This window comes from Squalius cephalus, assembly GCF_949319135.1.
Source record: "Squalius cephalus genome assembly, chromosome: 6".
NCBI lineage: Eukaryota > Metazoa > Chordata > Actinopteri > Cypriniformes > Leuciscidae > Squalius > Squalius cephalus.
Window position 1 is genome coordinate 12,063,042 of NC_137127.1, and position 17,837 is coordinate 12,080,878.

General features: G+C 37.8%; 1 protein-coding gene across 1 annotated transcript in view; it reads right to left on the bottom strand.

The window, feature by feature from the left end:
- Positions 1-441: 441 nt before the first annotated feature.
- Positions 442-17,837, bottom strand: part of lrriq1 (leucine-rich repeats and IQ motif containing 1) — a 26,680-nt gene continuing 9,284 nt past the window's right edge. The window contains exons 12-24 of the mRNA XM_079874722.1: positions 16,354-16,524; positions 13,724-14,059; positions 13,254-13,422; positions 12,579-12,698; positions 11,860-11,949; positions 10,696-10,823; positions 10,538-10,594; positions 10,317-10,405; positions 9,099-9,197; positions 4,944-5,022; positions 4,753-4,813; positions 4,393-4,510; positions 442-1,045 (exon numbers count right to left, since the gene is read on the bottom strand). Of these exons, the coding sequence (XP_079730848.1) occupies positions 912-1,045; positions 4,393-4,510; positions 4,753-4,813; positions 4,944-5,022; positions 9,099-9,197; positions 10,317-10,405; positions 10,538-10,594; positions 10,696-10,823; positions 11,860-11,949; positions 12,579-12,698; positions 13,254-13,422; positions 13,724-14,059; positions 16,354-16,524 (1,651 nt within the window). The 3' untranslated portion in view covers positions 442-911. The remainder of the gene's footprint in view (positions 1,046-4,392; positions 4,511-4,752; positions 4,814-4,943; positions 5,023-9,098; positions 9,198-10,316; positions 10,406-10,537; positions 10,595-10,695; positions 10,824-11,859; positions 11,950-12,578; positions 12,699-13,253; positions 13,423-13,723; positions 14,060-16,353; positions 16,525-17,837) is intronic.

The following is a 17,837-nucleotide window of genomic DNA, read 5'->3' on the forward strand; positions in this document are numbered from 1 at the left end:
GCTCTTGCTGGCAGTTGAAAAGATTATCTCTCAGGGTTTGCCTATGTTTTCTGTGGGTAACAACTGGCATGAATTAACTGCTGGCATCAGTCTGCAAATTCAGTCTGTTATTCTGAGATTCAGCAAAAGTGGAAACTTGGAAATGTACTCTACTCAATATGGGACGCGTATCCAAACACAATGCCAAAACTCCCACTAATAAGACACCCTATTCTCAAGATTTAGGCTATTTTATCATTTCTAGGCATACAAAATGAACCCTAAACTGGTGCCAGAAAGTTCAAATACAGAAAGAAGGATATTATCTGTTATCTTAGATAACTGACTGTTTTGCCATAGATGCATTTGATCAGAGATTTATATACAGAGAATAGGTGTTTGAGTGCAAACCAAATACTTTATTGACAGTGATTTTGATTACTTTCATTAAATGTGCATCATTTTATACTGAGCTTCATGAACAACACAAATTCCTAGTATAAGGAAAGAAAAAAGTAAATTAAATACAGGAACAAGCTGGTTTTTATTGCCTGTCATTGTCTGCATATTAAGCATGTCATTTGTAAATGGTTTCCACCCATTCCATGGCTCGCAGTGCTCATGTTAAATGGAGTGATACTTGAAAGCAATACGTATCCTGTGACCGCCTGCAGATATTTGGGCTATATCACATCCATTGCTTCTAATTCATTTGTAGAAGAGGAAGCTGGATTTTAGTAAAAACAGCAGCTGCAAGGAATTTCAGCGGAGATCAAATGTGCATTGTAAGTCTTGTTAAGGGCTTACATCAACAAGACATCCATCACACTCGGAATACATACACGGCCGCAAATACGAAGGGTGAAAACAAAAGAACAAACTGAATCAATATTGTCTCAGTGCAACAAACACAAGCTGATGTGGTTATCTTTTTACTTGTTCACTTTGGCCCTCTTCTTTCCTCCACCCCAGCCTCCACTCTGTCGCACTGGGTTGTCCCGGAACGAGATGCGTTCCTTTTGGATCGGAGCTGAATTGACTCTGGTGGGGGATGGCACTTCTGTTTCTGTGAAGACAAAGATAATGTTGTAAAAATACACCTTCAACAATGCTAATCCATTTTCAAATACATGTTAAGACTTTGACTGACATTTCTGGTGTTTCTAACAAGCACAGTTCTTTTTTCTGCAGCTGATGTGTTCCACGTGTAGAACCCATGGCTGCGCTCAGCAAGAAGTCACACATGGCAAAACGAAACATCAGGTAAAACTTCATCGATTCGGGAGGATACCGTGCACCACATCTTGCCACACAGAATTCTATTTCATTTCAAAGATCAAATGTAGTCTGAAGTCTGTTCTGTTCCTTGGCTTTTAATAAATTCAATACATTTTATGCAAACACTTTATTTTAAGGTGACAGTTTCACATTACAACAGTAATAACAGAAAACGATGCATAATTTCAAGTAACTAACCCTAAACCAAATCCCAACCTTAACCCTATAGTATGTACATGTAGTTAATTAATATTACTCAGTACTTACTTGTCTATTTACTAGGGCTGTCAAACGATTAATCGCGATTAATCGCATCCAAAATAAAAGTTTGTGTTTACATAATACATGTGTGTGTACGGAGTATAATTATTTTCTATATATAAATACACACACATGCATATATATATTTAAGAAAACGTGTTATTTATATATAAAATATTTATATATAATATAAATTATATATAATATAAATATATATACACAGTATATACATGCAAATATTTCTTAAATATATACATGCATGTGTGTGTATTTATATATAGAAAATAATTATACACCGTACACACACATGTATTATGTAAAAACAAACTTTTATTTTGGATGCGATTAATCGCGATTAATCGTTTGACAGCCCTACTATTTACACTGTTACGGAGTTACCTTAAAATAAAGTGTAACCCACTTTACAAATGTAGTAATTGTTTAGCTAATTCAAATGATTGGTTTTACTACATTTGTATTAATTTATTCCTTGTCTGTGTTGATTAAAGTGGAAAAACTAGACGTCAGCCCTCGATGGATATTAATTGCACTTCAAACCCTGGAAGTTTATATTCAAAGAGACAAATGTTGTTACCCGAATTCTGTGGGCTGATATTTAATAAAACGGCCACACACTCACTTAACCGCTGTGACCAAACAAATTGTTTTCAGCCATTTTGCTCCCATTACCTTTGAAAGAGGGCAAAAAATGAGGCACCGGGAGATTTCCTCTACACACATAATGAAAACGTTTATGGCTCCCTAAACTGTTCTTTATGGCTCGGCCCCAGTAAGTAGAGGGTATCTTGTTGCATTAAAGCTAAGTAGTATTTATAGAGTCCTTACTATAATTGAACATACTAAGCATGTCAACTTTGTGCCCATGACCTAATCGCTCACGCTGATCCAATTCAAATCACAAGAGGCCTATGATGGACTGGGAAAATTTGTATTACGTTAGCTGATAAACAGGCTAACACGCGACGGGAATAAAACATTCTCTTTCAGAAAATGAGTACTGATATTTGTGGATTATAGAGAAATAGCTTTAGCATACAAACTGTAAAATGAATCTATAAAGGAATCTTGCATTTTCATTTTCTTTGATCTGTAGAATTAGTCTTCATACCACTATAAGCTTCTCCAATAATTCACCTATATAAATACCGCTGTGTGAAAGGCTTGATTCAGTCAGTCATTTAGACAGCCAGTCAGTCATTCAGTCGGTCAGGCTGTCAGCATCCTCGTGGATTTCATTTTCAAATCTTCAGCGGAATCTAATTTGGCTTTATTAGGACAGACAGTGAAAAGCCTTCACAGCCCGACATCACTATGTTAAATGCGCTGAGCCCTGCTTGTGTCACTCAGTGGGATCTTTGTCAGGGTGAGTCCTGAGTTGCACAGAGTGTGTGACAGAGCTCGCACTTAATCAGAGAGGTGTCAGGGGTCTCTTACTGACCGTTTCCTGCTGAAAGAGAGATTATTTCCCCCCCGTCCCCTCATCGACCCTGGCATCTGTCTGCTAAGCTGAGACACGTGTTCACACACAAACACACACATATATATATAATATTACTATTAAAAAGTTTAGAATTTCTTAATGTTTTTGGAAAAAATTGCTTATGCTCACCAAGGCTGCATTTATTTGATCAAAAATACTGTAATATTACGAAATAGTATTACAATTTGAAATTTGTTTTCTATTTTATTATATTTTGAAATGTATTGATTTTCCTGTGATGACAAAGGAGAATTTTCAGCATCATTACTCCAGTCTTCAGTGTCACATGATCCTTCAGAAATAATTCTAATATGCTGATTTGGTGCTAAATAAACATTTCTTATTATTATCAATGTTGCAAACATTAGTGCTTCATGATGTTTTTGTGGAAACTGTCATGCATTTTTTTCAGGATCATTTGATTAATAACAGAAGAACTGTTCACTCAGGTCATTGATAAGATCATAGATTTTCACTTTTGATCAATTTAATTCATCCTTGCTGAATAAAAGCTAATTTCTTAGCGACATAAAAGAAAAAAACTTGGCGACAACAAACTTTTGAATGGTATATACTACATATATATATTTATTATACATAAACATGTTTGTCTAAAAGTTCTCACTTGTCTAAATTTGGTCAGTGGAAAAACATTCCCCAGTGGAAACAATGATCAAACCTGCTTTTTTTCCATATAAAAGGCATGGTGATGTCGAGTGGTTTTCAATTGTGTGAAATCGGATTTGTGTGATGTTGTAATAGGTTATCAAGTGAGCCAGATGATGTGTACATTCATGTCAGTTTCCATCGAGCGCTTCATGCCACACCCACTGGACTCTGTGTGCAGTATTTGATTTGGCACCTGACTGACATGATTTAACCTCACATCATTGTGTGAAGTCCGCAGTGTTTTAAAATCCTTCCTTAATTAATCCCATCCTTTAACATTTCATAAATTATTATACGGCGATGATGTTCTGAGTACAACCTAAACCTGGAGCAGAAAAAGAGATAACAGTAAAAAAAATATATATATATTTTATAGTGTGTTATATGTACTCAGAAGTGGAGAAGGGAGTTTTTCACTGCTTTCCAAAAACTTTTTTTTTTTTGCTTGCGTGATATTATTAACAATGAGGGCACAGATGTTTCTAATGTTAATGGGCTTTTACATACTCCATTACCTTTTTTATCAGCAAAAAAATATTTTAAAAAGCAAATGGTCTGCTTAAGCAATATTTTTACGCAAAACTTAAATATAAATATCTGTAAATATCAGTATTACCAAATATAAGCAGACCTGGCACAAACAGATATAATGTGTTTTTTATATTTTTATATTTATTTTATGTTATCTTAAGTAAAACACTCACTTCTGTTTTCAGCTGAGTATCTCCGAGCTTGCGTATGCTTTTTACGAGGTGGAGAGACATCAGTGGAGTCAGCCCAAACTTTTTCTCCCGATTCTACACCGTCTCTGTCCCCAATGGCCTAAAAGAAAAAAACAGGTACGTTAAAGTATAGACAACCTCTCACATGCTCAAACATTCATAAATTCACTCTCCTTCAAATAAGTATTTACAGCAGCAGTTGTTAGTACGTTTTTTTAATTTGCACGAGTACCGCTTTAAATTTAACTTCACAGTTAATTAGAACAGGATTTGTGAAAAAAAAGTGTTCAAATAAATGTTAGTGAACAGTTCAAGTACAGAAAGACAAAAAATAGCTCTTACCACAAGCTGCACTCTCCCACCATTAAGAATATCATGGCCAATATCAGGTAGGAAATGTTCCCTAAAAAAGTAATTGAATAGATTATCTCTAACACCACAGCATATTCACAAAATGTGAGATGGTGTACGTTTACAAGTCACCACTATAACTGATTGTTGGAGAACTATTAGTTCAGAGCAGTGTGCCTCACCGTCCCGTGCCTTTAGAGTCCGTGTCGGGTTGGAGCCACTGGTAAGTTTGTTTTTCCTCTGCTTTCGGTGCTTTGTGAGCTGCATTTGACATGAAACAAGAAGAAAAGTACCCAAAAGATTTTTTTCAGACACATCCATTTAAATATTTACTGAAATAAACAGAAGAGGGGTTGTTTGCCAGACAATTCCTGATAAGCACCACGTGAATCAAAAAAGAATAGTTTTGGACTGTAGCTAAGAAGCAGAAGAAACAAGTCTGTGAGGTTGGAGAGCACATGAAAATGACTTTGTTTCACCAACTTCTGTGGTGTATATTTAAGTCATCTGAGCAATAAAAAACTAATGAGTATGTAAGAAGTAGGAAAATTTATGAACAGTGTCAATATGCATCACTAAAAAGCCTTAATTCAGAATAAACGTGTTCTCGGTGGAGACTAGCATGAATTGATAACAACTTCTGACGGCCAAGTGCTGGAACTAATGAGCCATTTATTTAAGTCATTTCCATGGTTTTGCCAAAAAATAAAGAGCAGACAAGGTTTATGGGTTACAGTTGTCATGGGTTAATTGAAAATCCACTAAAAATGTCAAGTGATTAACTCCTCCCTAAGGGCTGTACAAGAAAACGGGGAAATAGGCAATCCACATTTATTGGTGCTGAAAAGTCTTACGGACAGATTTACTAAACAGGGCAAATTAGTGTGATTTTGCATATGCGTTTGTAGGAGTTTCCCTTTCAGACGCAATATTTAACGGAGGAGAGTATTTAAATGAATCATGCAACGCGATTTACTTAGGTTTGCGCTTGTCAATTTACTGGTATTTATTTAACGGCCCAAAAAAAGCATGTCTTAAACCTGATGGTAATTTGCGCTGCTCTTGGTGGATTACGTTGATCATTATGGAAATGATCCGGCTGCTGCTGTGTTCTTTAATGTGTGCATTGTAAGTAAATCACCCACAGAACTTTCCACTCCCAACGGCTTGGACTCTTGACACTTGAACACAAAATGAATGAATTTCATTGCATTCAATAACAAAATATTTAGCCAAATGGCCTTTGCAAACAAATCATGCTTTTCTCAAAACTAACTTTACTTAGTCATTTTGCAATGACCTTTAACCAATTGGCCCTAAAGTATTTTTTACTTGAAAATGGTGCTTATGTTATTTTTCTTTAAAATAAATGTCCACTGGTTTAATATTGTCTAGTTTATCTAATGCATACATTTTGTGTCCCTTAAGTGTCCAAATACTTTTGGGGCCACTGAATTTTAAAATAAGTATTATAATATAATATAATATAATATAATATAATATAATATAATATAATATAATATAATATAATATAATATAATATAATAGAATATAATATAATAGAATAGAATAGAATAGAATAGAATAGAATAGAAATAGAAAAGTTGATATGATAATTTAACATTATTTATAATGTATATTATTAATATTTAATTTATAGCATTTAGCTGGTTATAGATTCAATATAATTATATTTTAACAATGATAAAAATGTTACTTGAGTTCATAAAAAGTGATTCATAAAAAGGTGTGCATTAAGACAGGTTCATAATAAGTATTATTGTTTGCTGAAAAGTTACAAAACTACAAGAAAAAAAGGGGTAGAAGTTGCGTGTATCATATCAGTGAACACAGATTTTAGGGAAGGACCTCCAGAGTTAACCACAGATATTATATGATAGAAACACATGCACATGTAGCATCCAGTAGCTCTCGAACTCGCATCCCCCCAGCTATCCCACCCTCAGGACATTAGGAGGCCCAGGAGTCACGGCTGTTAAAAGGGCTCTTAAGTACATTAGGCAGTGTGGTGCTGCTATGGCGGTGGCAGGACTCAGAGAATCAGCTCTTTCATGGAGGGTCAGGATGACAGAACCGAATTGCTGGGGGTGGGTTCAGAGAAGCGGGTCAACATGATTCCCTTAAGGTCACTGCGCAGGTATTTTCAGAAATCCTACTCTTCCTTCATACCAATACTGAGGCAATGACACATGGTTAGCCCTAACCAAACCAGGATAACAACTGAGAGAGCGAGAATAACAAGAGAGTGAGAGAGAAAGTTCAAAAACACATTAAGATTATATATGCATCCTCAGAGGGAACTTTAAAATGAAAAAAGATTTTTAACAAAAAAGTACAATACAAAAAAGTATTTTATCCACAATAGATCTTTCATATTTTGATGCTTATATACATTCCATCTCACAAAATAATTATCTCGTGTCTATCAAAAATGCTTCCATAGATTTTCTAGTTATTTTGGGGTCTGACTTACTAAACTGGAATTTGGTGTCCAAAATGCCTAAATTGTTTCACTGCAGTGAAGTCACCCCATGCACACACGCATAGGCTATCCACAAGACACACTTTGCATGTGGGGGATTCTTGAGTGTATGTGTGTGTGTACGAGACATACCCAAGGGGCTTTGATTGTTTGGGAGTTCTCCGAGTAGCCTCAAAGAGGGAGGTCAGGTCTTTTATCGTGAGGTTCTGTCTCCCACTTTCCTTTACCCTGGGTCAAACCTTCACCTCCAGAGAGCAGACCACAGGCGGTCAACCAGCGGTCAACACACACATACACACACATTGTCAATCACATCAATTTGAAGCAATCAAAAAAGGACAACGAAATGGAGGGAATCTGATTAATCTTAATGTGAGATTGAAATGATTGGTTTATCTGAACTTTTTTTAAATTTAAGAACTGATGTTTTAAAAATCCTCTGATTATTTTAATTTATTTGACTCAAGTGCAAAAAAAAGAAACAATCAAGTCATTTGTTAAGCTACACATATGAACCAAGTAAGACATTATATGTCAGTTAAACTCCTTCAACTGATTCAAAAAGTGGACTCTGTGGACTCTCTTGCAAGATTTCCTTGCAAAGGAATCCAACCAAACCAAAAGCATCATCTACTTGAGAAGTGATACAGTGCCAAGCCCAGCAGATACAGGAGACTGGAAATACAGGACACATGGTGTAAATTAAGCACAGGAGAGCAGCAAAAACTTGCAGGTTAATGCAAAGCAACTACGCTGCATTTAACAAAAAAGTGATTGCATTTCTTAAGATTAAAGATGTTGAAACCAACATGAGCAGGGCATCATGGGACTGTGTCCTGGCTTTGGGGTTGGGTAAGGCTACCTGCTCTTCCCCTCTGCTGACCTGCGGAAGGCACCAGCAACACAACCCCAACCCCACCAGGGACGGCCCCAAGCCTCAGGCTACAGGCTGGCCGCCGCTCCCCTGCTCTCCCCCAGCAGGGGCTTACATTTCAGCCGAGCGCTCCAAGCCCCCTTCTGGAGGTGATTAGCCCCCCGAAGCCGTGACAGATTCTTTCCGAGATATCCGCCTCACTCGTGTTTATTTTATCCAAGCTCTCTTTTGTGGATGTGCTGGACATGAAGTAACCCACTTGAAAATGGGTATCGGCTTACATACGCCATGGGACTGGCGGAGGAGTCGGAACAACAACAAAAAAGTCAAGAAAAAAAAGCAACCGTTCGCATGTAAAGAGGATCTCTTTTCATTTATTTGCCCTGCTCTTTAACGTGACCCTTCATCTATCCCTTATCTCTTACGCTCGGTAGCATCGCACTGAAAGCCCCACCCCCCTAGGGTGGCACAAGGGCTGCAGACAGCACTCTCTCTCAGTCTGGAACCCCTAAGTGCCCTACCTCCTCTGTACTTAACTCAATTTCACACTTCAGGTCCGCTACAAAGTCTCCTGAAATACAATCATCTTGTTTATTCTCCACCATCCCAAACAACCTAATAGCTAGCTATTTACGATCCCATCATGTGCATTCAATTTGATCGAGCGATGTGCATGTTTTTGTGTATTACACACAAGATAGATCCAAGCGTGTCCCAAATGACTGTATGGATCCAGCCCACGGGGAATAATAAAAATGGATCAGTTCAGGAAATTGTGCAAACTCCATCAGTTGTTGTATATTATATGACAACAACTGATTCATATAATAAACCAATTGATTCATAAGGTGAATCAGTTCATTTATGTAGAGAAAAAAATTGTAATTCATCTGAAATGTGATTCATTTTAAATTTTATATAGTGATTTATTTGGTTTGTGGTGTATATATACAGTCCTACCTTTAAAGTTGTCCTTGAAAGCGAAACGTGTTCTTTGAGTTTCTGTGGAAACAAACTGGCTACTGTGGCTCCTGAACAGGGCCAGACGTAGATTTGGGTCTAGAACACATAACACAGACAGGAACGAAGCCACAAATGAGCTCATGCGAATGCAGGATTCATCGAGCAGACAAGCGCAAACAGAAAACTGACAGAAACCAAAGCTTCACTTTCCATTACAAGACCAAAGGGCCTATGGAGCAGTGGCTCTGAGAGCTTGACACAGGCCCTCATTTGATGGGGCCATGATTGGATTTGTGGCATTAGAGTCACGCACTCCTGACCTTGATCAAAGCCGGCTTCAGGCCAACCCTCTAGGATCCAGACCAGGGCCAGGACTACCGTGTCTGGGATTCTTCTTAGACTCATGGCCCATTGAACTTATGAGCGCTGATGTTTCCTAACTCCTAGTAATGAAGCTGATTCTGGGCCCTTGGAACTCAAAGCACGATGGAATATATGTGAGAATGTTTGCAGACAGGCCAATCGAACATGACAAGGCATGGAACAGGGTGGAGCTGCTTGCTGTTATGACAGATTAAGCTTCTCATGGAATCAAAAGATCCATGCTAAGTGTGGCACAACTGCTCACCAAAGACAGAGAAGTTTCTGAATGTCAGTACAGATTGAAGGATAGCAGCCTTTTTAGTGGTAGTGATTTTAATAGACTAAATATGCAGTATTATAATGCAATGTAACTTTACTGACAGGAATGTACTTGCACTGGCTATGTCGGATGCTAATACTGTAAGGAATCTACTGTGGAATCTCAAACTTTTTGAGAACCCCATTGTCCACAACAATATTCAAAGGCCCCGTCACTGTTTCCAGTTGTGATTTACTGGATAAGGATTAAGGATAAGAATAAAAAAAAAAATGATGTTTTACTTATAATATTTTGTAGCTTGGCCTAATTATAAAGTGTACGTATATTCATAAAAATGCACATGGAATTATACGATTTTATTGATTTAAATGACTTTCCCAGGTCTAGAAATCTTTATTTTAAATCATTGTAAGTCATGATGAGGCCCCTTATGAAGATTTCAGAGGTCCCCAGTAGGCCCAGGCCCCCTGACTGAGATGCACTGATTTAGGATTTCCAATATAGGATCTACTGAATTAAAAGTTGAATGGTTTTAAGTATAGCTCATAAGATGGATGGATGGATATGCCTACCCAATAATCTTTTCTCCTGCTGTTTCCTGCCTTTCATTTTTTTGGCTCTCTTCAGCATGAGAAGGGCAGTGGATTCATTAGTGATGCCCCTGAAATAGAAGTTAGCAAGAGTAACTAAAATGGCCATTTTTTTAATGTAGAATTAAAAATTATTTACTATTATTATTCCAATAATATTATTTATTATTGAAAGGACTGCAAAAAGGAGCATAGAAACATACCATTCATTGAGGATTTTTTCTGATTTCTCGGACATGTTGTTCTTTTTGAGGACTGATCTGGAAATGTTTGTTCAGAAAACCATAGACATTGCAAGAAAACATTAGCAAAATGTTTATTTGAATAATCATGAGCATTAGAAACTAAGCCAAATGATCACCTGCTACTAAGGTGAGGCAACACGCTTTGCTCCAAGCAGGCTGCATCTTCACTATCTGACCAGGCATGTTTAGGTTGCCGTGGAAAAACAGATAGGGTCTTTGGCGGCATCGGAAGAAGGAGTTGAGACTGTAAGTACCGAAAAAGATAATCAAAGATAGCATCAGTATGTCATTTCTAACACATAGGGCCCTATTTTAACAATCTAAGCGCATGGTCTAAAGTGCACTTAGGGCGTGTCCGAATCCACTTTTGCTAGTTTAACGACAGGAAAAATGGTCGGTGTGCCCGGCGCATGGTCCAAAAGGGTTGTCCCTATTCTCTTAATAAGTAATGGGTGTGTTAACGTGCAATAAATCAATCAGAGTCACATCTCCCATACCCTTTAAAAGTCAGTTGCGCTCGCGCGATGGCGGATTCGCTATTTACATGGTGGAATTTGCAAGCGGAAAAACTGAACGCTTCTCTAGCGCACAAGCAGACCATCTACGCGTTGTGGACCCACCTATAGGCACACATTACTAACGTGCTCTTTAAATAATATTGCGCCATTGACTTTAGACCAGGTTTCAGTTGGTCAATGGTGCAGTCTATTTCAGTTGCCTCAAAATAGCAACGCGCCAACAATGCACCTGAACACAGCTCGTTTTCAGACCAGCACGCCCATGGATGCACAAATGGGCGCAAATACATTTGCTATTTAAGCAACGTGGCGCAGGACGTAAAAATTATAACTGCGACGGACTGAAACTAGCAAAAAACACTTGTGTTGCACCTAGCGCCGGGTGTATGATAGGGCCCAAAGACTTTCATGATGTGAACTTTCAATTCTTTTATGTAAGCATAGATAATATTTCTGCTGCTCAGTTTTCATCTTGGTTAAGAACATTGAAGTGCATTCGACAATCTCTACATCTCCACAGCAGCAGCTGCATCACATCACAGCGCCGCTACCGTGATAGAAAAGGCCAGCTCTTGCTAAAGAAAAGAAACCGCAGGAGACAAAGCACCGTGCTGAAAAATGACATCTGCTGACGAGAAGGAAGTTTGAGGCGGCCCAGAAAGTAATTGTGTTTTTGGAGGCAATAAATTCGGCACTTAATCACCCAGAGAGACTCTGATTGTGCCGGCCCACAGACAGAAGGAGGGTTCCTAGGGCTGTTACCTTTGGCAATGGCAGTTGTTCCGAAAATGGCATAATTCTGGCCGGTGAAGAATAGGAATGCAGGGTTATCCAGTCTTTCTCCTGCGCTTTCTATTTACAACAAGACGCACACAAAATTAAAAAAAGCTGGTACTCAGCTATTCTAAAATGGCATCTGATTGGATTTGCATAGTTAATAAAGATTTATTTTTATACTTTTTTTTTCATTATGCCTTCAAAGCAAGTAGCAGATCTCATTAAGTTAAAAGCACTGAACTCGTTTCATGTGTGTGACAAACACTTGAGAATGTAGAAACAGATTCCCCCCCCCCCCCCCTGTAGTCGTGACAGGCAAAAATTGAAGAGCCAACTTATGAAAAACTCCTGAATTTTCAGATGATAATACAGATCAATTTAACATGACATCGTAATACACTATAATAAATCGCCTAATAAGCTACACAGATGAGCTCACTTAGCGTAATTCATAGGTTAAGCCAATGTTAATTTGAGTAAACGTGATGCAAACGGGCTGAAAATAGCAGGTGACATAAGAAAAACAAGGTTTTCCTTCCCCTCTTTCCCGCTCATTGACTGTTCTTTTTCAATACCTAATCACTGCTGACAGCCTCCCGCCTCACGGCTACGAGCGCTAGTTAAAGGACTGTCAGCGCAGTGGCCCAGGCTATCTGTCTGCCGACTTCACCGTAATGGCAGGAGCACCACGCATCTGCTCATACCTCATCAAAAATGAATTCTTCCATGTCCACCTCTTCAAAGTCCTCATCGCTTTCTGTGATCTGAACGGCAGCTAGAGCACGGGCCAGCCTTTTCCGCAGAACGCAGCCTCTCCACACAGCCTGCAGGGGCAATACACACAGCCATGAATCACATGCAAGCATAAATATTGTGTGTTATCCCATTAGGAAGATAAAACATGTTAACCTCTGTTTAATTGCCCCGAGGTCTGCAGTTTGAACTTTCTGTGACTTTGGCTTTGTAAGACAAATGTAACACCGGGATGCCTTTAAATCTGCGTACTCCCCGCGGGAAAAAAAAGACTTAACAGATCAGAACCCTAGCGCTCCCACTCCAGCGACACGTTGGAATCTGATTAATCATTTTTTTCTCTCGGTTCGAGTCCTTAGAGACTCATTAAACACAAAGAGAGAGAGAAAATATCCCTTAGAAGTTACATGTGAAAGGAATAGCCTGTTTTTCAAAAGCACTACCTACCGACTCAAAACAAGCCCTTGGCAGTAATAGGTGTAATGAAGATGATTTAATTTTATTCAAGTTATTTATTGCATTCATAAAAGGAGGTATGGAAAACACGTTTCCAGAGATATGATGCTGTAGATCAAACAATCCTTGAACAAAACCAAACTGAACATAGGAATTTTTGTGAGTCTCACCTGAATAACAACAGCAGCACGTTCCCTCTCAGGCCTCTCAATGCAGGTATCTTCCACATTCTGAAGACTTGATTTTGTGTTAGTTTTTTCAATTAAGTCTGGGAGGCCCTCACGTCTCCGCAATACGCATCTCCTCCGCCAGCGTTGCTGGATCACCACAGCTGCCTCTCTGAGTGATAGCACAGAAGACAAAAGACAATTTTATCTGATGACTCACCAAGGTCATGAGAGACTAAATGAATGTCACTGAACTCAAGCCTTGGATGATTCATCTGCGCTAAAACATCTGGAGAGAGACCCAGCAGGGTTCCGATGTCATATGACTTAAAGATGAGCTTTATTTTGATTATCTTTAGCTAAAATTAAATGTGCCTTCAAATCATGGGAGATGATTTCTACAAACAGATAATAAATGCTGTAAACGTTACTGCGACAAAGTAAGAGAAATATTGTGTGTGTGAGAGTCATACATTTTAAGGTTCAGTGCCTGAACAGGTTCCTTCTCACTTTGTGTCTCCATGCGGTCAGCAGATCGAAGCTCAAGGTCAGATTGAGAAAGTTGAGTCTTCTGTGGATTCTGCCAATCTGCTGTATGTCGAGGTTGCTTCTCTGGACTTTGTCCCTGTGAAAAAGATGGTTCAGAAAGCCTACATGAACGACTACAAGCAGTTGCGGCCAGTGCAGAATCTTCAGTGACACAGCTGTCACCGTATTCATGGGCGTAACGCTGGTCCACTGCCAATCTGAACAGGTCTGGTTGGTGACCAATGGCAAGAAGCTGGGCATCATGTTGCGAGGGCGCAGAACTGCGTGAAAAACGTGAGAACAAAAATACACAAATTTCATGTATTAGGAACCATTCACACACAGCGTTTTTGCATTCCACTACGTTGCTTTTTCATTGTCATTCTCTGTAAACATGCATTGGATGTGTGTGTTTGAAAGTAGTGTTTGCATCTAGTGTTTTTGCAGCATCTTGCTCATAACACTGAATTTTTAAATGCAAAATTGCATATGTGTAAATGGCCCCTCAAAAGTCTTTTATGGAAAAAATACATCTTGGTAACGTTACAAGTTCCTATTAGATAACATTAGTTTGCATTATGCATTAACTAATATTAACTAACAATGAGCAGTACATTTATTACAGTATTTATTCATCTTTGTTAATGTTAGTTAATAAAAATACAACTGTTCATTGTTAGTTCATGTTAGATTAGTTCAAATTTTGATTTTAATATTATTAATAAATGCTTTATAAGTACTTTTCATTAATAGTTCATGGTAACTACTGCAGTTAAGTAATCTTGAAATGAAAATTTATTATAATCTTTTACCAACATCTTGATGAAGATTTAAACTAGCCTTTAACATATGAATTGGACATTTCTTGAGGGATGTAAAACTATAATGAAGTGTTTCAGGAAGTTTCTACAAAGGTGTCTCAATACCCCTTTAATTACTCTATTAGCCATGGCTAGTTCGCCCCTCCTGCCCCTGACCCCTGAGCCCGTCTCTGCTGTCAACATCAGAAACCAGCTCTGTCACTATTGAGTCCCTGCTATTCTAATCCTCTGACACGGTTAAGGGGGCATCCGCACCCCTTCAACACACACTTCAGTCCAGAATAGAGTCGTAAAAAGCTACATCCAAGAGTCCAATGCAATGCACATTTGTACTGGGAAACAAAACTACTGTCGAAACATGTTCAAATACAGCACAAGCACAGAGATGAGGCTAATTTGATTACCTCATTAAAACAAATTAATGTCAATTTGCATATACAGTCAGCAATGCACATTCTGAAAGCCAAACATTATTACAAGCTGTAAAAATCATGCCAAGGAAAATAAATACAATCCTAGACCTTGCACAGTTCCCCTACTTACTGACAACTGAAATTACCTCAGAGAAAAACCGGGATTTTTTTGTTTATGAATTATTTTGAAGAACTAACACAGCTTTTGCAGTGACACATTCCTCTTTATTATAATTCAGTGTCATAAATTCCATTTCATTACAGTGGTCTGATGACATTAAATGAATCCCTCAATTCAGTCTGTCACTCTAATCAACACGGGCATTGGTTTACCATTGTATCGCGGTCAGACGGCAGAGTCTTCACCTAGCCAAAGCTTGGGACTGACACTGGGTCAGGTCAGATGTTAAACGTCTGCAGCGGTCCCCACGGGTGTGCAAAAGACCCTTTGTGCAGAGTGTGCGGCGGAAGGGTTGGGGGGGATTCTCTAAAGTCCTCCAAGCTATGAGAGACCTCAGCTTGAACCACAGGACACACAGACTTCTGCCAATCATGCTTTATGAAACATGGTGAGTGTTCTGCTTTATTTGCTGGTGGTCTGCAGCAGCGTCTAAGGCGGCTTTTGTATTGACAGAAGTGAAAGTGTAATTTTTTGTTGATATTCACCATGTATGAGCTCAAAGAAATAATTAGCACTCATGCCAATATTAACAAATGCTAAATTTCTACAGCAATACCACAAGATTTTAAAAATAATGAAATGCTCAGTTTAAGTTTTCTCTGCCATACCGCATATCTATATATATATAATAATTATTTATTTTAGCCCTATTTTAGGTCTTTTAGGCCTGGATTTCAGATTCTATACAAAGACCCTCTGCATAAACTATGTAGTTTAGCTACAGTTAAAATATGATTAAATATAAATAACTATTATATGCATTTTTCATAGCTGAAATAGATTTCAATAGAAGTCTTGGTTTAAGTCCTGGTTCATACTTCACCTTATATAATTTGGGATTAGCAACCAGAGCTAAAAGCAATTACTTTTGAATTTGTAAAAAGTATTAAGTGAAGCTGGGAGAACCTCATTCAAATTAGTAGATGAAAGCATAGACAAATTAAAAATATTTAATAAACACAAGGGGTGGGGGATGTAAAGAACTATGTGGGAGTCAAACTGTGGGCAAAGATTTTGTGTGGACCTGCTGATATATTGTATCAGTCACTTTACAAATAGGACTAAATGCTATAATATTCTACAGGAATTACATTTTGACCAAATGGATTTTTATTAGTACTTTCCAGAGACATTTACTGGTACAGAAACTGGTTCTCTACCTGATGTCCATCTTTTGCTGCTGGATGAGTGAATCTCGCTGTTTCTGCTGTGCCTGACAGAAGGCCTGGAAAGTCCACTTCTGTTCTGGACCATTTGGGGACGCCGCTGCTGCAGCGATCTGCTCATTATTCAACTTAATCAAACCAGGCACTGTCTCCAGAAGCAAGGACCTGAGAGAGAAAAAAAGGCATTTAAGACATTTACCTGATAAAAATGTAAGGAGAAACGAACGACCACACAATGTGCTCAAAGCTCTTTGAAATGATTGTTGGTGACTGTTTATTTTATAATGTATAACAAAGCTAGACAGTCTTAGCAAGGGTTATAATTGAGAAACATAAAAAAACTGGTATCTTCTAAAAAGAATCTAGATTAAATATAAAGAGGGTGCCACAAAAAAGGCAAATCAGTTTACAATTATGATTTAAACAGCTTCTTTTGCAAAACAATTAGTATTTCAGATGTAAGGTAACCGCATTTACTGTCCACTGCAACCATAAAAAAGTAACGAGAAATTTTAGTTCCAGTCCCTCCCTCTCTCCGTCTCCATGGGCTTTCTATTGGAGAATATTTAGATTGAGCAGACGAAATCAGTTAGGAAATGGGGATAAAACGTTTAATGGTTTTGACATTCTGGACCCGAGAGAATCAACAGAGCGCCTGTGCATCGAGTAAGAGGTTTAGTCAGAGTCTCCCTTTCTCAGTAAGAAACTGCATGATGACACTCGGCTTGGATTAGAAGTGAAAAAGGGTTCGCTGGCCTCGATCCAGAGATGTGACAGCCATTCAAGTGAGCATATATTGCTTTTTTGGTCATTGGTCTTCAATGTGTTTCAATGTACGAGAGTGTATGAGAAAAGAGAAGAAAAATGCTGAGAGAAGAAAAATTATTTTTAAGAACCAATAACAATGAAATTACTGTAGAATTATTGTAGTCACTTATTTTATTTCATTAATTATTTATTTGTTCATTCATCAATTATTATTTATATGATAAATCTTATATTTGATTTATATCTTTGTTTTTGTTATACTAAATATTATTGATTTAAATATTAAAGAAAAAATATTTAACTTTTACTAAGTGTTCTATGTTGTTTTTTTACTTTAAAAACAGTCAAATATTTGTTCAAAACTAGATTTTCAGGTGTGGTATATTAGTTATTAATAATTAATAATTCAATGAATCGGTAAAGATACACTTTCTTTTCTTTTTCTTTTTATGCCTTTATTGACATTGAAGGAGAGATGGGAAGCAATGGGGAGAGAAACTATGCATTGATGTTTTATCACTAGTACAAATAATGGAAAATAAAACCAAACAATATTTTTTTTAAATGAGACGAAGTATTTTATTCAAGCTGATTTTTTCATAAAAGGGGATCAAATAGGTCAAAAAATTGCTACAAGCCAACATATCCTAAAATCAGGGCTATGAAAAAGCATTTACCAGGAAGTTACGTTATATCTGAGAAATCACAAT